This window comes from Nesoenas mayeri, assembly GCF_963082525.1.
Source record: "Nesoenas mayeri genome assembly, chromosome: 2".
NCBI classification, from domain to species: Eukaryota; Metazoa; Chordata; class Aves; order Columbiformes; family Columbidae; genus Nesoenas; species Nesoenas mayeri.
The window spans coordinates 157,394,422-157,415,884 of NC_137543.1; the positions used below are offsets into that span (position 1 = coordinate 157,394,422).

The 21,463-nt window shown below is 40.2% G+C and overlaps 1 protein-coding gene across 1 annotated transcript in view; it reads left to right on the forward strand.

Moving 5' to 3' along the window:
- The window catches only part of XYLB (xylulokinase), a gene marked incomplete at its 5' end in the record, with an annotated part of 86,373 nt that overhangs the window by 12,985 nt on the left and 51,925 nt on the right, over nucleotides 1-21,463 (forward strand). Inside the window, 8 exons of the mRNA XM_080338707.1 lie at nucleotides 640-712; nucleotides 6,931-7,049; nucleotides 8,190-8,271; nucleotides 9,269-9,309; nucleotides 9,717-9,832; nucleotides 11,994-12,109; nucleotides 14,246-14,319; nucleotides 15,663-15,759. Coding sequence (XP_080194833.1) covers nucleotides 640-712; nucleotides 6,931-7,049; nucleotides 8,190-8,271; nucleotides 9,269-9,309; nucleotides 9,717-9,832; nucleotides 11,994-12,109; nucleotides 14,246-14,319; nucleotides 15,663-15,759 — 718 coding nt within the window. The remainder of the gene's footprint in view (nucleotides 1-639; nucleotides 713-6,930; nucleotides 7,050-8,189; nucleotides 8,272-9,268; nucleotides 9,310-9,716; nucleotides 9,833-11,993; nucleotides 12,110-14,245; nucleotides 14,320-15,662; nucleotides 15,760-21,463) is intronic.

The window sequence follows — 21,463 nt, forward strand, 5'->3', positions numbered from 1 at the left end:
GTACTGGAGGTGAGTTTTTAGTGAGATCAGTGCTTTGTGTTGTGTGGCGGGGACATTTTTGGGGCAGTACTAGAAGCCCTACAGCTGGGTTTAATGCATTGTTAGAACACATCCTGAGGCAGAGCTGCAGGTAGCAGTTCAGTGCAAAGCTGATCATTACCAGCTCCTGGGAATAACTCCTGCGAGGTCTGGGATCTCAGCTGTGAGGTAGAAGTTCATGTAAAGGTGCTGGCAGAGCCTTGCCAGAGCTGCTAAAAACCCGGTGCATTTCCCCTTCCGTCAACAATAAGACCTTTTTTGTTTAATTTTAGTGTTTTTCCTTGAAATGCGATTCTGTGATACACCAGTGTTGTGAATTAATTCATGATAAGAGAGTATGCTAATATCCTAGGTGTATTTTGCATGTTTCAGAATGCAAAGCTATTAACAGCTTTTATCATGAGGTTACTTTTAGATTGATATCTGCTGTATTACTTAGGCAGCAAAATAGAACTGAATAATCCTAGTAGCTGTATTTCTGTGCTTTCTGTGCCTAACATGAAGCATCTATTAACATTTGCTGCTTCCAATTACTTAATTATTTACTTTATCTGAAGTGAATACTTGATGGGACTCACTATGTCACACTTTTTCTTTCAGAGAATCTCCTTGGTTAGTAGTTTTGCGGCTTCGCTTTTCCTAGGAGCTTATGCACCCATCGATTACAGTGATGGTAAGTGTGGGGGCTCTTTTCATAGTAACAATTCAACAAGGCCATTCTCCTTTCCTTTCTCACCTTGCATAAAAGGAGGGCAAGGTCTCTGCTATGTATTTTCAGCCTTTAACAAGTATATTAGGTTTTAAGCTGAGTTACTCCCTTTAATTTGTTGCTGCTCTTGATACTGCTGTCAGCTGTGCTTATTTATCCCCATCATATTAGGATTCCCATTTCTACAAAATAGAAAATATTCTGAAATGAAATTGTACCTTTTCTGATTACTTTATGACATACAGAGAAATGTTGAAATGTCTGTTTAAAGACATGAAAAACTTGGGGATTCTTTAGCTTGACTTCATAGTTCTGATGCTTGTTCTTTCATTTTGCTGGTTGAGCTCTGTGTTGCGCAGGATGTGAACAAGATGTATATTGTGATTATTTTTCCTCTCACCTAAGTGGAGTATAGATCTGCAATAGAAATATCTTTTTAAAATAGACCACAGAAAAAGCATAAAACACGCAAAAAAATCCTGAACGCAGTTAGAAGAAAATTAACCTTCCATATCTCTTATTCGTCAAAACAAAGACAAAAATATGACAAGGCTAGTGTCTCTCTTTTCTGTTGTGTGGCATCTCAGTTATCCAGCTTTTAAATGGCAATTTTAAATGGCAATTACAAAGGAAAGCATTTTCCTGGGAGCTGTGCTGCTGTTTCTAAATAGCATTTTTGATTCCTGCTCTGAAACTAAAAGAAGATACATTTCAGAGCCGAAAGGTTAGATAACAAGGCCCTCGAAGGAATTTTTGCATTAAAGAGCCATAGTTGACACCCATGTGTTAAGACCAGCTCATTTTTTCTCCTCCGTTGTTCCATCAAAGCTCATAGAAAAAAGCAAGACACCTCAATTTTAGCTAATGGACAACTTCTTCAACATCAAATTTCCTAGTTGTACTCGAGACCCTAAAAACTGCAAGGCAATCCATGCTTGTTTTGCAGCAGTTGTGCGATGATTACATCTGTCTTCTGGTCCTGTTCTGTTAGCCGTGTATTTTCACAGCTGAATTTTATTTCTTCATGTATTATTGGCAACAATAAGTCTTTGGAGATTTGCACTTTGCTCCTTAGTGGGCCCAATACTGACGCTTCAGTCGCTCAGCAGCGCGCAGAACTGCACCACGTGCTGCATTTCCAAGAGAGATGGTGAGACCTTTGAGGTACTTTTTCTGATAAATATGGTAATTTTGCATTTCATTCAAATATTTATAAGCTTTTTTTTTTTTCTGGTAATGTTACCTCTGCCTTTTCTACTTAGAAGCAAGCAGAGAAAGCTGTGCTGCTTCAGTTTTGGAACATGGAAATTCCTGTGTTTGGTTGAAAGCCAAAACAATTTAAACTAAAGAAAATGGGCATTTTCTTCGTTGGAAAATGTTTGAATATGTATTGCGTTTTTCAAACAGCTTTGGGAGAGCCTGTTCTGTTACACCTCTAGATATTTACAGAGCTTGAATAAATATTATCTACTGTTCAGAGCATGTAAGATTATTATTATTATTATTATTTGTGAAAAAAGATAAGAGAACTAAACAGGATGTTATAGTTCTCTTCACAAGACAAAAGATTTCTGGGCATTGTAAGCTATATTTTGTCTTGTTCATTCCTTTCTTCTGTTAACATAATGAGAATTCTAATTCCAGTAATAAAATATAATTATAATGTATGCAGTAGTTATTTGGATCCAGCTGAAAAACTTGTTTTCTTGTCATTTATGATTTTTCGCAATTCACTTGATCTTTTACATTGCACCTGTATATTGTAGTTTAAAATGCATTTCTCAAAATAATGTTCAGATAATAGACCTATTCTTCATTTCTGTATGTTTAACTTCAGGTCATATTGTCTTTAAAAGACTGTCAAATTGTTTAGCTCTGCACAATAACTTATCTCTTTAAATTTGCAGCTTATTATAGGAAACGTGCTATTCAGTTTTAGGATTTTCTTTTTAAAGGTCCAATCTTGTAAGGTTCAAATCACTCCTCGTGAATAGCTGAACACCCTGGGTGATTGATTGAAAAAAAAAATCAAATTACATTCTGATGGAATGAAGAATGATTTTCATTTATATTGTGCAGAAGTTAAAAGTAAGATACATTTGGGACCTAAACAACTTGAACACTCAAGGCATTGTTCCTTTTAGAAGACACCTTAAAGAACAGCTATTCAGCTCTTGACCTGGAGAAGCTTTATCTTTTGAAACGCTGTTCTACGAGCCTTAGGCAAATCATAGCTTAGCATACTTGTTTTTGTTGTTGTATCAAACAAAGATGCTTTGAACTGAAGCCTTTTCAAAAGGAAACGTGCTGGGCTGAATTTTCTCCTACTGGAGCTTGGGAGGTGGCAGCAGTTCCACTACTTGTGAGTTCAGCTCCAGAGCGCTGGAATACAGGTGCACTTAACTGTTTAGAAATGTATGCAAATATTGATCTTTAGTTTGTTGATTCATAAAACCAGTTAGTCTGCATTGTTTGATCTTTGTAATGACATAAATATATATATAAAAATATATATAAATAACTTTTTTCCCTCAGCATTGAAGCATGTATGCTTTGGTATATGTAGTAAATATTAGCAAGTCCTGGTTGTGCTCCTGGTCATTTTATGTTAAAAGTCAGTGGTGCTTGCAGGGAAATACTGAATGCTGTTCATCCACATATTGACCCTTTCCTCAGTCCTTATGAGACCGTGGCCTTGGCTTTTGATCTTCATTGCTGATGAGGGATCTGTGTGGAGTGACAAGTCAAAGGGCTGCCTTTGATTTTTCTGCTTATTCATTCATGGTTTTTTCCTCTCCCCTTAATTCTCAGATTGTTACTTATTTGTTAAACTTCGCGGTGTAGATCATGACCAGAGTTGCTGGAGTTAAGAATTCACTGAGCATCACTCCCTGTATAATCCAAGGAGAAAAAGAAGTTGTTCCATGGAACATCCAGCTCTGGTTTTTATTTTCCACCAACTAGAGTGTAGAGTCCTGCATCTGGGCAGGAACAACCCCAGGTTCCAGTATAGGTTGGGAAATTACATATTAGAGAGCAGTGTAGGGGAAAGGGACCTGGGGGGTCCTGGTGGACAACAGGGTGACCATGAGCCAGCACTGTGCCCTTGTGGCCAGGAAGGCCAATGGCATCCTGGGGTGTATTACAAGGGCGGTGGTTAGTAGACTGAGAGAGGTTCTCCTGCCCCTCTACTCTGCCCTGGTGAGACCACACCTGGAATATTGTGTCCAGTTGTGGGCCCCTCAGTTCCAGCAGGACAGGGAACTGCTGGAGAGAGTCCAGCGCAGGGCAACAAAGATGCTGAAGGGAGTGGAGCATCTCCCGTGTGAGGAAAGGCTGAGGGGGCTGGGGCTCTTTAGTTTGGAGAAGAGGAGACTGAGGGGTGACCTTATTAATGTTTATAAATATATAAAGGGTGAGTGCCACAAGGATGGAGCCAGGCTCTTCTTGGTGGCAAACAGTGATAGGACAAGGGGTAATGGGATCAAGCTGGAACACAAGAGGTTCCATTTAAATTTGAGAAGAAACTTCTTCTCAGTGAGGGTGGCAGAGCCTGGCCCAGGCTGCCCAGGGGGGTTGTGGAGTCTCCTTCACTGCAGACATTCAAAACCCACCTGGACACCTTCCTGTGTAACCTCATCTGGGTGTTCCTGCTCCAGCAGGGGGATTGGACTGGATGATCTTTTGAGGTCCCTTCCAATCCCAAACATACTGTGATACTGTGATAGCGATTCTCGTTGAAGTGCCCGCAGCTGGATGGGATGAATCCAGGGCAACAGATTAATAGTTCTTGTAAAATAGTTGTTTCACATCTTTTAAATGAGTTTCTGAGAGTGGGGTAAATTAGCTCATCTCTCTTTTCTCAGGGCATATTTAAAGTCTTTGCGCAACTATATCAACCAGTCAATAAACTGAAGTGTTGCTTCTATATAATAAAAACGTAGACCTTTTCAGATATAAAGGTCAGTGCTTTTCCTGTTTTATGCAGAAAGGATTGGAGGATCCTGGTTAAATATTTCTCTAGTCTTGCTGTGGAGGAGGGAATGATTTAAAAACAAACAAACACAGAAAATAACAACTAACCTTTCTCTAGTCAAATTTCTATTTATTTAGCGTTTCTGTTGCTTACTGGTTAATTTAATTTAGCGAAGGAGTTCTTGATCCTTTAAATTTGGGAATTTTCCAGGAAAACTTTTAGATTTATATATTTACTCATAGAAAGCCTTGTTATGCCCGAGAGCTTCAGACACGAAGCTGCTCACACCCGGTGCCTCCAGGAGGTGCAGATAGTGACGTTGGGCTCAGTTTATCCTGGGAGGACTCAGTTTAACCCTGGAATAAGGGTCTGGCTGAATTTAAGAGTGGTTTCATGTAGGGAACTGGGAGAAGCTGAGTAAATCTTCCCATCTTTCCTTTTCGGTGGGTGGTAGTGATTTTGAGAGCAGAAAAGGGAAATGCACCTTTTGTCTGTGGGAGGCACGTTGCACTTTTTGCTCTGTCAAATTCCTGCTGTTGCATCATAGGCCAAATAAAAGTGTGTAATGTGTGTTTAATTTGCCTGAAATGAGTCATTTAAATTTAATACATTTAATTATATTTTATATCTTAAGTGTAACCCAGATATCCTACAGTTTGGCTTGGGTTATTCCAGTGTCTCTGCTGGGGTGTGCAACACTTTCTGTTTATCACACTGTAATACTTTAGGTCCAGAGCTTGCTGATGCTGCTTAGGATTGGACTGCTCAAATAGATACTTTATTTGTAAATTTTATTGAATTCATTATCAAGTCTATGTGAAAAAGGCTGCTGGCAGGTGATAGAGTGGGTTCATTTAGAATGATAGAATCATTTGTGGTGAATGGAGCCAAATCCAGTTGGCGGATGGTTATGAGTGGTGTTCCCCCCAGGACTCAGCATTGGGTCCAGTTCTATTTAATCTCTTTATCAATGATCTGGATGAGGGGAGTGAGTGCACCCTCAGTAAGTTTGCAGATGACACCAAATTGGGCAGGAGTGTTGATCTGCTGGAGGACAGGAAAGCTCTACAGAGGGATCTGGACCAGCTGGATCGTTGAGCTGAGGCCAACTGGATGAGGTTTAACAAGGCCAAGTCCTGCAGGTCCTGCACTTGGGTCACAACAACCTCAGGCAGCACTACAGGCTTGGGGAAGAGCGGCTTGAAAGTCCCTGGGGAAAGGGATCTGGGGGTGTTGATTGACAGTGGCTGAACATAAGCCAGTGTGTGCCCAGGTAGCCAAAAAGGCTGACAGCATCCTGGCTTGTATCAGGAATAGTGTGGCCAGCAGGACTAGAGAAGTGATTGTGCCACTGTACTCAATGCTGGTGAGGCCAAACCTCAAATCCTGTGTTCAGTTTTGGGACAAGAGGAAATGGCTTCAAGTTGTGCCAGGGGAGATTTAGATTGAATATTAGGAAAAATGTCTTCCCAGAAAGGGTTGTTGGGCATTGGAACAGGCTGCCCAGGGCAGTGGTGGAGTCACCATCCCTGGAGGGGTTTAAAAGGTGCTTAGACGAGTTTCTTAGGGACATGGTTTAGTGCTGGAGTCAGGTTATGGTTGAACTCAATGATCCTGAGGGTCTCTTCCAATTTGACTTCTTGCCTTTGTGGTTGGTTTGTTTGTTTGGTTGGTTTTTTTTTACTTTTAAGCCCTTACTTTGTAATTTCTGAAGAAGGAAACATTAATATAGAGAAATGTTAGCATGGATTTAGATTCTTATGTGATACTCAAAGATAGGATTAGTGTAAAGCCACAGCACCAGAGGGGGAATTTCTTCATTGTTAGGCCTCAGGTGAGCATCACACACCTTCGAGTGACATTGCTGCATCACCTTTAGATAGTTCTAGTGAAGTTTTTGTCTGAGATTGAAAATTTGGGGAGGAGTTGATGGGGAGTTCTTCCTTTTGCTTTTAATTTGGTAATAACTGCATTGTCCAGTGCATTGTGCATCAGAGAAGCCTTTTTCTGTTACCTTCACAGGTGCATGCTTTCCAAAGACTGAATCATCAGTGTCTTTTATGCTTAGAAGAGCTGGAGCCATTCTCTTATAACTCAAAAATACGCATCCTTAAATCTTCTGTTGCCTGCAACAAGGTGGAATTTTCTGATACAGTAGTGTCTTGTGTTTAATGCTGTATACCTCTTGTTCTGATCTGTCTCGTAGGTTCTGGTATGAACTTGCTGCACATTTGGGAAAAAGCGTGGTCGACATCCTGCCTTGATGCTTGTGCGCCTGGGTTAGAGGAGAAACTAGGATGCCCTGTGCCGTCCCATTCAGTCCTGGTATGTACCTTTCTAGAAAGAGTTGTAAGCAGCAAATAGGACTTTGTGCTGAGAGTTCTGCTAATAGCACCTTCTTGGAGTGTATTTGTGTGTGCACAGGTACAGTTATCGTCAGAGCTACGCTGCTGGATTTCCTATTTCCAGGTGTGTCGTGAATGTCTATGCCAGAGCAGAAACAGAAGCCTTTGAAAACTGCTGTTTGCCGTAGCTTTCATAATTGATCACTTTGGGTTCTTGCATGATGAGAAAAGTTTTGGTAAATGATCCAGTGATAAGAATCTTTGAGGTCGCTCCTCATGCCCACAGACACCTGGTCACTGCAGAATCGTGCAGTGTTTTTTACTGCAGAAACAGAGCTCAACATTTGCATTTCTTGACAGTGACCTGGTTTTAAACTGTTTGTGAAGTTAATCAGGTAATCTCTGTGAATAATTTGGGATATTTAAAGCTCCTCAGTTCATGTAGCATAATGGTGAAATCAAATCAAGCCGCACATCTCATAAATGAATTTAGTCTTACTACCCAGTGCAGAAAGAGCTATTGCTTTAGCTGGTGCACGTGTAAGACAGTGTAAATATCCATCTGAATTTGGTGCCAATCTTCTGTAATGGAGAAATAATCCTTATAGATGTCCTTCTGTTTTTTATGGATAGTTTTCTTCTGATTTTTCTCTATGACTATCAAATGTGACTTAAAACAATACTGTTCTTGACCCCTAAAATAATAGGGGTCATATTCCAGAATTTGATGTTGTGATGTATATTAATGTTGTGTTTCCTCTTATGTTTGCATTGAATTTCTAATTTCTATATATTAATATTCATGTATGTGTGCAAAATAGATGGATGTGTTTTATGTTACTTGATGTGAATAACTGGAGAGAGACTCAGAGCTAAAATGCTGCTATTTACTTAACCTCTTTCAAAATCTAATGTGAGGGTATTTCTGTGAGGCTCTCAACAACAAAAGAAATGAGATTCAAAATTGTTAAAATATTCATTCCTACCTTAAATACACAGAAATTATTTTTACAGATGCTGCAGGTTTTATCAGTTCTATGTTACAACACATTGTGTCATACATGGTGAGATTATTTTCCATTTTTTGAGACTTCTTTTTCCTCTCTCTTTCTTTCCTTAGGGGCCCATTTCTCCATATTACAGTCAGCGTTATGGGTTTAGCCCAGACTGTAAAGTAGTAGCATTTACAGGAGACAATCCAGGTGAGATGATTTAAATGTATAAGATTCAGTGAATATGATTATGTATGTACGAAAACTCCAAATCAATCTCATTGATTTTCAGATGCTCCCTATACAGTGAAAGAATATGGTGTTTATCAGCATTAATACCTTTTTGCAACAGCCTTCCATCACTGGTTCTTCTGAGATACAGACATCTTGCATAAACTGGGGCTGACAAATGAATTCTCTTTTGCATAGTAGTAGAGGTGACTTAATTTGCTTCTTGATAACTTCCACTTTGGGTTGCCTGCCCCTCAGGGGCTATTCTTACTATGAATTGCTAACGTTTAAACTTAGAAAATATGAACTTGAAATTGCTCTTGCATCTTTTCAAGCAAAAAGGTGGAGATGGACCTCATAGGCTTTCTGTTAAGAATTAGAGCTGCCCTTTTGTCAGACTGATCTCAGTATAAAGGAAGGTGTTAATTTAGGGTTCAGTTTTTTGGAATCCTGGAGACTGTTTCAGTGTAGAGCAAAGTTTCTTAAGACTGTGAAAATAAAATATCTGTATTACAGTAGCATACACAAGTGGTTTTGGTTGGTTGGTTGTTTTACATTCATATTCTGGAGATGTTTAAACACTGCATTTCCCAAAAATCCAATTTTTCATCCAGAGATTCAAATCCAGCTTAGTCTGATAAATGTGAGTAGCCTGATGTAAGAGGGAGGTTTCTCCTTTGAAGTATGTCGTTAAGCGAGGATCCACTATATTTAAACCCCAAATACACAAAATATTAGAGAATTATGTGGTTCTGTCTTTTGTCTTGGGCATTTTGATTCTGTTAAAAATCATTCTCTTGCCCAAATGCTTTGCCCATCTTTTACAGTGTATAGGCCAAGGTAAACGTGGGCGTATTTGCCATTTATGTTGTACTTTGAGATGGTGAACGTGTTGTAGTATGATGTCTCATGCAGCATGCTGTAATTGAGTCAAAAGAGCTAACTTTTTTCTGGTATTCTGACCCTTTGCTTTCAGCATCATTGGCAGGGATGAGACTTCAAGAAGGAGACATCGCAGTAAGTCAAAACTTACTCCCAGAAACTGTCCGTACCCCCAAGTAAGTGAAATACACAAAATATCAACTGTAGGTGATCGGTTAAATTTATCTGCTAGTGTTGATTTTCTGTTTATTGAATTCACGCTTGCTTTATTTCTATCAATCTGTAAGCTGCCTGAAATATTTTAAGTAAACTCTTATGTCTATTTTTAAGTAATGCTCCAGACATTAAAACCTACATCTCCATCTAGGATGTATTTCAGTGACGTGGCAACCCAAGTCAGAGCTAGCTTCAACACGAATCCAATTGACTTAATGTGTAATTTAAAAACAATTAGTGGTAATAACAAATGGGTTTAATTTAATTTCTGTATTGCTTTCCATGCACATTGTGATAACGCTTCAGTTATTTTTTCCCCCCTTCAGATCAGCCTTGGCACAAGTGACACATTGTTTTTGTGGATCCAAGAACCAACTCCTGCCTTAGAAGGTCATATCCTCTGCAATCCTGTTGATTCTCAAGCATATATGGCACTTTTATGGTAATATCATTTCTTTTTTGCACATCTGGGATCGATAACATATATTTCTTTCTCTGCGTTAGCGTTTTTTATTTCTTTTGTAAAATGATAATGAATAGAACACTCCACATTCTGTACAGTATATGGCAATCTACTGCTGAAATATTTGCATCAATGTTATATCATTCCTACTGTTTAATTTGACTAACTGGAAGTGCAGAGTTGCAGAGAATAAATTCTCATGGCAATAAAAAGCTGAAATTATGTTACATATACGTAGAGCCAATTCACTATGAACCTAAGGCATAATAATACATTTAATGTACAGGAATAACAATTTTCTGAAATATAATAATGTGAAATGTCAGAAGCTTGACCAGGCTGTAGAACTTCTGTGCTCTTCTAGTAGTCCAGAGGGAACATAACGGAGCAGGTAGAGATTCCCTCTTTTTGTAGAGGAGTGTAATCAGTGCAGCTCAGGGATGTATTAGGCTGTGCATGTGGAAAAGACAGAGATCTCCAGAAACCCAGCTAAGAGAATGACCCTCCTGGTAGCTTTTGGCAGCTGGGATTTGGGAACTGTTTGGCTCCTCACTATCCTAGTAGGTAGAAAGATGGCCTGAAGTTGTTTTCCCTCACTGAGTCACTGCATTCAGGACAAAAACTTCCGAAACAGGTCATAGTGCTTAGGCAAATATTTATAAGCCTTATACAGATAAACTTTTTGTCTAAATCTGCTGGATTGTAGGTGCTTGTAACTTCAGCAAAGCTCAAATCTGCTCTTTAACTGTGGAGTCTCACCTGTACAGTAAAAAGATGCTGTAGCTGACAATGGCAACAGTGCTTGTGAAGTTGAGTTAAAAGCTCGATGTCAAGTACAAGTTACTGGGTTTCCTTGTATGATTTTCCAGAAGTTGGTTGTTTTTGAAGTTTTGCGTTCAAGTTTCTCTTCACTTGTTGTTTTTCCCACTTTTACTATGTGGAAGAGCTATATAAACAACCTGCTTGTCATAAGAAAGGAGATGCAGAGGTGTTTTTCTAAATAACTGTTATACTGACATTCTTTTGCTGCAGCTTAACATTGCAAAAGGCCAAAGCTGCCTTTCAGAACACAAAGTATTTCTGTAGCCGTGCAGTTATAAAGGAGTTCCTGTTCCCTGGAGTTAGGAGACTTACCTGAGTTAGTAGAAAAGAGTACCTGAGCAACCAGGCAGAGTATTTGCACAGAAGACTCGAGTAACTTCAGCTGCTGAGCAAGTTTAATGATTTCCTTGCCCTCTTTCTGGATTTTTCTGTGTTTTTCCTGCTGAGTTGCTTTGACAACTCTCTGTGCTGGAGGGTGTTCCTCAGGGTCTGAGTCCAGTGCTGCAGTATTTTGCAGGAGTGTTACATTCACGGAGAAAGCAAAGGAGGTGACTGCATAAAGGGTACAAAGACAAACACTGAACGGATGCATATTTGACAGCACGGTTTGCTGGCTCTGGACCAGGGTGGATATAAAGAGGATGGACCAGACTCTTTTCAGTGGTGCCCAATGACAGGATGAGGGGCAACGGGCACAGACTGAAACATGGGAGGTTCCATTTGAATATGAGGAGAAACTTCTTTACTTTGAGGTGCCAGAGCCCTGGAACAGGCTGCCCAGAGAGGTTGTGGAGTGTCCTCCTCTGGAGACATTCAAACCCACCTGGACACATTCCTGCGTGATCTGCTCTGGTGACCCTGCTTGAGCAGGTGGGTTGGACTGGATGATCTCCAGAGGTCCCTTCCAACTCCAACCAGCCTGTGATTCTGCTGTTCCACCAGTGTGTACCATGTGTTCTCCAGCGCTTTGAGCTTCAGGAGACCACAGTTAGTCAGGCAGTGGGCTGAACTCTGTTCAGAGATAACTTGGGTTTAGCATGGCCTGCCAAGCTGGGTCTAAGCTTGCTCTCTGGAAAGATGCATACCAGCATCTCTGTGCTGCATTCCTCAAAACGTCCTGTAGTGTTTGTTTTCTCTCCTGTCTAGTTTTCTACCTCTGCAACTCTTTCCATAATGAGGAAATGATCGTATATTTTAGCTTGCCCAGCTGTATTCAGCTGATGCAATAAACTCCAATATTGAGTAAAACAACAAATTTCTCTAAAAATTTAGAGCTAAATGTTTTGGAAAATGCATATGGTATGTTTGTGTGTTTCAGTTTCAAGAATGGTTCTCTGATGAGAGAGAAGATCAGAGATGACTGTGCTTCAGGTTCCTGGGATGAATTCTCCAAAGCTTTATCATCTACGGTTGCTGGAAACAATGGAAACTTGGGTATGAGCCTTAGCAGGGCTGGGAGTTCCAGGGTTTGCTTAGACACATGGTTTTGTGTGAGCTGTACCTACTTTTTACTTGTGTCATGATAAAGACCAAGAATTAAGCTAACTAGAGCAAGGGAAATTCCTAATGTGTACTTAGAAATGCTCTGTTGGCAACCTAAGTATCATGATACTATTTTCTTCAATATTCAGTAAATAAGAAAATGACATTTATGGGGCTCTTTTGGTCATTGAGAGGGCAATAGTAGCATCTTAGCCATAGAAGGTTTAAAACCAGTGATTTCTGAAGGAGGCTTTTATTAAAGTTTTTCTTTTTTGCTGAAGACTCAAACCAAGTGGGTTAAGTTTCTACATACTATTTCTTCCTCAATCTTTGGTTTCATTCTCTAAACAATACTCTAGAATCTTGTTCAGTGCCTGTGAACAAGGCAGTAATTTCAAATGGTGTCTAGATTTCCTGCATTTTTCCCCATTTTCTGTCACAGTGTCATTTCATCCTTGTTTTTCCTGCTTTATGCTAAGTGAATGGGATCAAAAAAATGATGTTGGAAATATCTTAAATATTAATAAATCCATGTATTCAAAGTTTTGAGTTTTCTTTCCCACAGTTTAACCTTTCACTGGTGTAGTATATAGCTCCAAAATAAGGTATTTAGGGGTGAACATACTTGTAAGCAAGATGAAGGATTAACTGTTGGAGAGCTGGATTTGAAATCATTGCAATCATACTAGATCTGAACTGATATGATTAAAATGGATATAAAAAAACCTGTAAGTAGCCAATTTTATTAATGTAGATATTTAAGCTACAGAAGACTTAATTCCTTAGGAAAGAGAATTTAAGATAGCTTCTTGACACTGTGAGGTGAGCACTGGTTTCATTTTAATAGACAGAGCTTCTAAAATCCAGTCTCTGCAGGGTATTAAAATGACCAAGAATCTCTTTTCACTAAAAGGCAAATCAATTCAGGTGTTTCAGAAAGTGGGAAGAAGTTATTCCAAAACTCCGAAGTCACCCAAACATCTGTCCCCTGCAAAAATGGATGTTTGGTGAAAGTCACGCTCAATAAGCTGCATGTTTGGATAACCTCTGGGTTACTTGAAGCTGTAGTATACATGTAAAAATACAGTAATATTTATTGGTAATCTGAGCTCCTGAGGGAAGCAGAGCAAGGAAGTCGCTGATGAGGCACAGTCACTTTTGTCACCCGTTTGCCGTAGTGTGAGAAGATGCTCCTGGAGCATCTGCCAGATTCAAGGTGGACCAAGTTCAGAAAGGAAGTGTTGGGATATACAATCCCTGCGGATCTGTAACCCACAGTGTTGCTTACTGGCAGGTTTGCAGAATGTTTGTCTTTTTAGACCATATGTGCTAAAGCATGGTACTATTTTTGTGATTTTGGCTAATATTAATAGGGCTGCTAGGACAGAATACTCTTATTCTGAAGATCTGAACCTTAGAAACTCTCCTTACTTTCTTAGCTATTCTCTTCAGTTTTTCAGTCCTTTTTTTTTTGTCTCCTTTTTTGAATATCTTTTCTGACGGACCTTTCTTGCTGTCAACACAAAAGAAATCTTCATGGTTTTTGTCTGGCTGTCTATGAAGCATTACTGGGTTTCTTCAGTTTCAAAACTATTCAGAGACCAGCTCTGTTTCATGATGTAGAATACCTGATGTTCTCTAATAAACTCATGAAATCTAATCTAGTGCATGAAGTGTTCCAGCATTCCTGTACTCTTCTTACTAATTTACCCTTTTATTTATATATATTTTTTTTTATTTCACCCTTACATGTGACATACCGAAACTTTCTGAGATGTATTCTATATTATCTACATTACTTGCTTGTTCATGTTCTGGTGAACATGTGCTCTTTTATAGGCTTTTAGTTTGTGTTGTTTGGATGCCTAGAGCCAGACGTGCTTTAAGACCCAAATTTTTGTAAACTGAAAGCAGTTAACTGCGATGAAAGTCTGGACTGAAAATAGTTAAGAAACAGGCTGTGTGGTGACTCAAATGTCTTTCGAAATACGTGACAAACATTTATTATCATTTTAGCTGTGTGCTAAAATAAGATTCCAACTTTGGGCTAGGAGCAAGCTTGACACTCTGTAATGTTCCTTGATGCAGGTTTCTACTTTGATGTGATGGAAATTACTCCTGAAGCAGTTGGGATTCACAGATTCAACAGAGACAACCAAAAGGTAGTGATAATCTAGTTAACATCTCGAACCTTGAGGAAGTACTGCCAAGGCTTGAAATCTTTGCCATTATCTTTGCTTTTTTTAATCTGAGATACTTGCTTTCAAGTTTCATTTATTGATGCAAGTCCCTGGGATGATTTTTGCCAGGAAGTATTTGGTCTGTAGCTTGAGAGTGTCTACAGTGTAAAGTCTGAACTAGAACTTATATGGTATTTTTTTTAGGATATATTTCCTTTACTGGAAAATGTGGATTTACTGAAACCAACGCTATTTTTGAAACAGGATTAACTTTAAGCTTACTGAGAGTTTAGTGCACTTACATGACTTAGTCTCCATCTTCTAAGTTTCAGACACAGAGATAAGGATGTGTTGAAACTTCAGGCTGTATTATGTCTTTTATCTTGCTCTGAATGTGGATGTAAAGACAAGATCTCATTTGGCTGCCCTGTGTGTTTTGGAGTAACCTACAAGCCATGTAGTGCTATGTAAGTAAACACAGGCTCAAGTCCAATTGGAATTAAATTAGAAATTATGCTATAGAAAGAAAAGTTCTTTGTATCTCTTCTTTCTTTTGAGGAATGGATGTTGTTTAAAGTCTGGCTTTCTGGGTGGTACATCAACAGATGTCTTTGATCAATCATGACTCCTGGTCGATTAGACCTCATCTAGGTGAACAGAGACAGATGCTATCTTGTGTTTGCAGAGTAGCACTGGTCTCTTCAATGTTTGCTGTTTCAATGAACACTTAATCACTTCTAGCTGTTATACAAGTTGCAGGCACTTATTGTAGTGCATGGAAAAACTCAACTTTTTATGCAAGATTCTTTGTATTTGTTTGCAGTTCAATAGTTTCCTGTTTCTGTTGCCTTTCCCATTGTCTGGTTGACGAAAGGACAGAAAAACGTTATATACAGCAACTAAATTAATTAATGAAAAGACTACACAGCTTCACTTTCGTGACATTGCTTAATGCATCTGAATGTTATCTACTTGCTTTATTATTATATTTTTGAGATATTGATTCTTAAGCAGCCTTTGGTGCTTAGAAGTGCATAGAGAAGAGTTTACGACTTGTGCCAGAACCTCTTATCGTGCATTGATTTCAAGTTTGATGGATTTGCCACCAGTGCTGAGGTTATGGGTTGCATTCTCTCTCATGAGTCTTTAGGTCCATCTCGTGTGTTTGAGTGAAGAACTGGGCCTAGTTGAAAGCAGACTTCGGGGTGAAGACAAGGATAATTAATTAATTATAAATCTGTCTTGTGTTTTTAATTAGTCTCCAGCTTGGCATTGCGCACTGTGTACAGCGCTTGTTAACTCAGCACGTTCCCTCTTTGATACAGGTTTCAGACTTTCCGAAGGAGGTGGAAATACGAGCGCTGATTGAAGGGCAGTTCATGGCCAAGAGGATTCATGCTGAAAAGCTGGGATATAAAGTCAGTAAGTGTCATGAAAAAGCTGCAGAACTAATGGCACTAGAGCTCAAAACCACAAAGGTAGGAGTTCCAACAGTAACGGCAGTATTGTGATTCTTGTCCTGCCTGGTGGATGCAGAAATTGGTATGTATTCTAAATGAGCCTCTTGCAAAAACATATTGATGGTGTGTTGAAGGCAAGTTTTTGCAGATGATGACTATAGAAAGAGCAATGGTTTAACTTTAAGGTGACTTCTTTTTCAAGTATTCTTGCTGTTTCATTGTTACTGAGCTGCATTGTCAATTTTTAAATAAGAGTTAGGGCTTCAGTAGCTTGTTAAGTGAAAAGAAGACGAGCTTTCTGCCTAGAGTAGAAAACTGGAACTCAGAAAATCTGAAATCTATATTTGGTTCCTGGATAAGCTGGTCACTTACCTCTTTACCTCTGTTTTCTCATAGAGCGGAAGCCCTTTCCCTCTCTGTGATTTAGGAAGCAATAGATCCTGCTCCCTAGAATTTATAATATGAATAGTTTTTAGCACATTGGAACCAAAAAAAATCAGCCAGTATTTGGCCTATAGAAGTGGGATCAGATTGTTACTAGCTGTGCACTTTTACAAAAAGAGTACAGGCAAGTTGGTAAGATGTTTTATTGGCATTTTCTGTCGGTGTGTCAGCCACTGGCATCTTATAAAAAACCAAATCATCTTGAGGGTTTTTAACCAATGTTTTATTTTTTTAAATACTTTTTATTTACATCTTGATCTTTACAAGCCACTGCAGACCTCCTCCGTTACAAGCCATTGCTTAACTCCAGCCTCCAGGCTTTTATCACTAGTTAGGAAAGACAGAACTTATGTATTTTTTATTTTTAAGACAGAACTTCAGGAGCTGAAAGTTGAGAAAATAGAGATACTGGAACAAATCACAAGGCTTGCTGACACCACCTTATCAATTTATGCTGTAAAGGTTTTCCTGCTATATATTTTCTTATATACTTGAAACCATATTTATTTGGGGAGGTTATTTATGGAGACAGTGTTTAAAATACCTGTTTATTCTTCATTCTGTTGCACCAAAAGCTTGACCTATAAAGCCCATGGCTGAAGAGGATACTTTTGCATTCTGTAGATGTCAGGACTTAGCTCTTCTTGCACTCTGGTGTTTGACTATTTATACTATCAGACAACTCTGATAAAGAAAAAAATAGGTAGAAATTGTCTGTAAATATGTTTAGGCCAAGCAGCTTGAGGATGTGGCTTAATAAGTGTTAAAAACTGTGGGTGGGTTTTTTGTTGTTTTTTTTTATGCTGCAGGTGTCTACAGTAAAAAGAAGATGAGTATGATTGTGTTGTGTTCCTGTAGATTCCTTGGAACCCTGTATGCTTTTGTTTTGTTGCATCCCAAGGGTCTTTTAGCTATTTGGTAACAGATGAGTTGCTTTAAAAAATAACTGCTGTGCGTAGTGTAGGCTGTACGCATCTCCCACTTTTCCTTGGTGGTATTATTTAAATGTCATATTCTGTTATTTGTGTAGTGATGGCAGGCTTAGGTCTGCATTTGTTGTGTGACAGCTCTGAAAACAGGGTGTGTTCTGAATGCGTCTCAGGGCATGGAGGAGCATTGTGGGAATTACTCTGGTATTTCCAGACCTTCTCTTGTTCAATAGCTGCTGTTTTTCAGGCTGCTTTTTTGTTTTTAATGTGATTTAAAAGCTTATTTATCTTTTGGATGAAGTAAATAGTCAAGACCATAGCGTTTATTCAATTCCTTTTAGGCCTTATCTACATGGAGAACTTATTGTGATATTTTTCAGCAATCAAGCTGATTTACATTCAGAAATATAATCACAGCAGTGTAAATCTTGGCTTTTTGGGTTGTTTTTGTTGTTCACACCAATGGCAGAATACAGTGATAACTGCTCACAACATCTGCAGAGTTACACAATGACATGGCCAGTCACAACAAATGCTTTGCTACGGTATCCTGAGGTTTGTGTGGTGCCGTCTCAGTGGTGCAAATGAGTCAGAAACCTGGCTGACAGTTTCCTTGGCTCTGGCACCAAGGTGCTGGAAAATCGTTTTGGCAGAGGCGTGAACCTGCCGCTCTCTTCTTGGGCCAAACGCAGCCTGGATGGCTGTAATCTGCAAAGCAGCAGCGGCCGTCAAAGAGAATTCTGTAAAATAGTCTGTCACATACGATTCTTGGCTACGCACTGTGAACATGACAAACATTAGATAATCCCTTAGAATTTACTTTCGGTTAATGAATGTATTATCTTGCTAGGAGCAGTGTTTTGAATCCTTGGTCTAGGTAGCTCTGCAGGAAGAAGCTCAACGGTGCTGAAAGGGTGTTTTATGTGTGAGGTTCTGTTCTTGGTTTGGTGTGTCTGGTACATTATAGATCTAATATAAATAGTTAAACCCTTAAAGCAGCTTTTCAGATGCTGGTTGTGCTTGTGCATAGGTTTGTGCAGCCTGTGTGCCAGTAGAGGGCAGGGGACTCTCTCTTGTGATTTTCTTCTTTGAGGCTGGGATGTGTGTGTCAGCCCTGTTTGGAAAATGGCACAGAGTCACCACATGATCCTGAGGAGAAAAGTTAAACCTTACATTAATTGTGATTTAAGGGTTTTAAAAGTGTGTGTCACTCTGTTCTAATTGCTCTAATCTTTCTCGATCAGGTTTCAGGGGAAATCATTCAGTAACACCCTGTATCCTGTTTTGCTTATGTCCTTAAGGGGCGGATAGAGCGTTGTGATCTAGAGACAAACAAGTAAAGTTTGGTCTGTCCCTATTGTTTACATCCTCCGATTCAGAGATTCATGTAGATAAGGTGAAGATTTGCTGTTCTGCCTTTATTTTCCTGGATTTTGATTGTATCATAAACACCTTCTGTTTTGTCACTTCCTGTTTCTGCTCGCAGCCATCCCCTTTTGAAAGCTGAATTCACAACTGGGGTTTGGAGGCTGGTCATACAGACATGCTTACTGCGTGATTTGAGGCCTCTGAAGTCAAACTCATGGCAACTTTATAGAGAAATGACAGCGCCTGCAGCTCAGTGACACAGGTGATCACAGCAGTTATAAAGCTGTCAGTGGTTCAGACTGATCTGCCGGGATGTACTTTAATAATCTCTATGATCACTTCAGAGTTCCTTCTATTCCTGGCCAAGCAATCCTAAAATTCATATTGACGCTGACTAGAGAATGTTGTAGTGGTCCTTGCTTGGACCCTGTGAACACCCACAAAACTGATTATTTTGGGGAGCAAAATCCACCCCCCTGCCTGCTTATGGGTGAAGCGAATATTGCCATGATGTATGTTTTGTGTGCTGAAGCACACAAGTGAGGGTTCTGGTGTTGATCGCATGTGTACTCAATAGATATTTAAGTGTTGTGCTGATCTACAGTGTAGAAACCTTCATGTCAATGGTAATCGGAGCACTAATCTATATATACTGGGTCAGGCGTGTGCTAGAATTGTGTTAAATAAGCTTTTGTGGGACTGCAAGAGCAATTAATAAATCCTGCCTTGTAGGTTGGCTGATTATCTGGGCTGGGGTCTGTGTTGAAGCTGTGAGCTTTGAACAGGGCTTTCTGCCTGCACGTTGTTGTGCCTGTCAGTGGGTTCATGGTATTCCAGTTGCCTGATGGGCTGTTCGTGTCACATTGATACCTTTAGCAATCTGATTCTGCCACCTAAGTGTCATCAGCGGAGGCGGGGAGATGGATAGAAGGTGCCAAATTTTACAAGCGCAAGCTTTGTCCATAAAATCCCGCGTCTGTGTTTATTATGTAATTTACAGTTTCTTACGCACATAAATCCATCACGTGCAAATAATGTTGGTTCTCTGAATTCTCCTGGCTGTCCTTAGTGCTGAAGTACTGGCTGGGATGATGCAGAAGTGGCTTTGCACTAGTGTAAGAATGAGCTGATTTTTTTCCTTAAGTGTTACATGTTGTCAGTGTTTCAAATGTGTGAAACTACATCTTTCTGGTTGGATTTATTATACAATGAGATAAGGGCAAGTGTAGAGTCTTGCATCTGGGCAGGAACAGCCCCAGGTTCCAGTGTAAGTTGGGGAATGATCTGTTAGAGAGCAGCATAGGGGAAAGGGACCTGGGGGTCCTGGGGACAGCAGGGTGACCATGAGCCAGCACTGGGCCCTTGTGGCCAGGAAGCCAATGGTGCTTGGGGTGGGTTAGAAGGGGGGTGGTCAGTAGGTCAGAGAGGTTCTCCTGCCACTCTGCTCTGCCCTGGTGAGACCACACCTGGAATATTGTGTCCAGTTGTGGCCCCTCAGTTCCAGCAGGACAGGGAACTGCTGGAGAGAGTCCAGCGCAGGGCAACAAAGATGCTGAAGGGAGTGGAGCATCTCCCGTGTGAGGAAAGGCTGAGGGGGCTGGGGCTCTTTAATTTGGAGGAGACTGAGGGGTGATCTCATTAATGTTTACAGACATATAAAGGGTGAGTGTCAGGAGGATGGAGCCAGGCTCTTCTTGGTGACAACCAATGATAGGACAAGGGGCAATGGGTACAAACTGTAACACAGGAGGTTCCACTTAAATATGAGAAGAAACTTCTTCTCAGTGAGGGTGCCAGAGCCTGGAACAGGCTGCCCAGGGAGGTTGTGGAGTCTCCTTCTCTGCAGACATTCCAATCTACCTGGACACCTTCCTGTGTAACCTCATCTGGGTGTTCCTGCTCCATGGGGGGATTGGTCCCTTCCAGTCCCTAAGTCTGTGATTCTGCGTGAGATGTGTTCTTAAACAAAACAGCAGTCCTGCAGCATGAGGAAAAAAGGGAAATGCCAGAGCATGCTGGGGTCTGACAGGGACCAGAGTGGGAACTCATATTTTCTGAAGAACCCAGTGGGAGATTATACGAGAAAAATCTCCAAGGTGCCACATTTTCTTAAGATGGTGTTTTCTTCTGATGCTCTTTCTGGCAGGTTGAAGGTAGTAATAATGTGTGACTCTTTGTCTACTTGGAAAGGCAATCTGACAGAGTGAGGGGAGCTCAGAAAATATCAACTAGGGGTTGTATTTCATCATTTGCCTTGCCATGATGAGGCACAGAAACCTGAAGGTGAGACATGAGGCTGCTGCTTCACAGTGACGTGTTGGTCTGTTGGAGGATGAAGTGACTGTCTGGTTTGGCAAGGCTGGATGACACCAGTCCTTGCAACACCCTGGGTATGGCTTTGTATCAGACCAAGAGATGGGTTTTTCTGCTGGTTGTTGTCTTTGGCTGACTGGTTTCTGTCATTGTAGTCTCCAAAATTCTTATGAATTATCAGGAATGTTGGGGTCCTTGTTCCGTCCATCCCCTTTACCTTCACCGCTGTGTTTCTTTTCCAGTTGTAGCCATGTTTTGGCTGAGATAAGGAACACTGTGAGGCCATTTTGTAGTTGCATCCAGATTAAATTGATGTTTGTGCCCTGCGGGATTTAAATTTCTTAGAGAAATCAATGTTAAAATGTTGTGTTGGCTCCGTGCTTCTCTTGCTGTTTGCTGCTGAGAGTTCTGATAGTGTTTTGGCAGCATGAGGGTGACGGCTTTGTTAGGGGCCTTGTGCTTCAGCAAGTGAGGGAAAACAGTTTAAAAATAATTAGAGGATAGTGCTCTTGATGTGAGGTTGAAGTTCTCTGTTTAGAATAATAGTGAATAGTGGTAACAATCAGAGTGGAACATATACGAACAGTGATGGAGCAGAGCATACCGATTGTT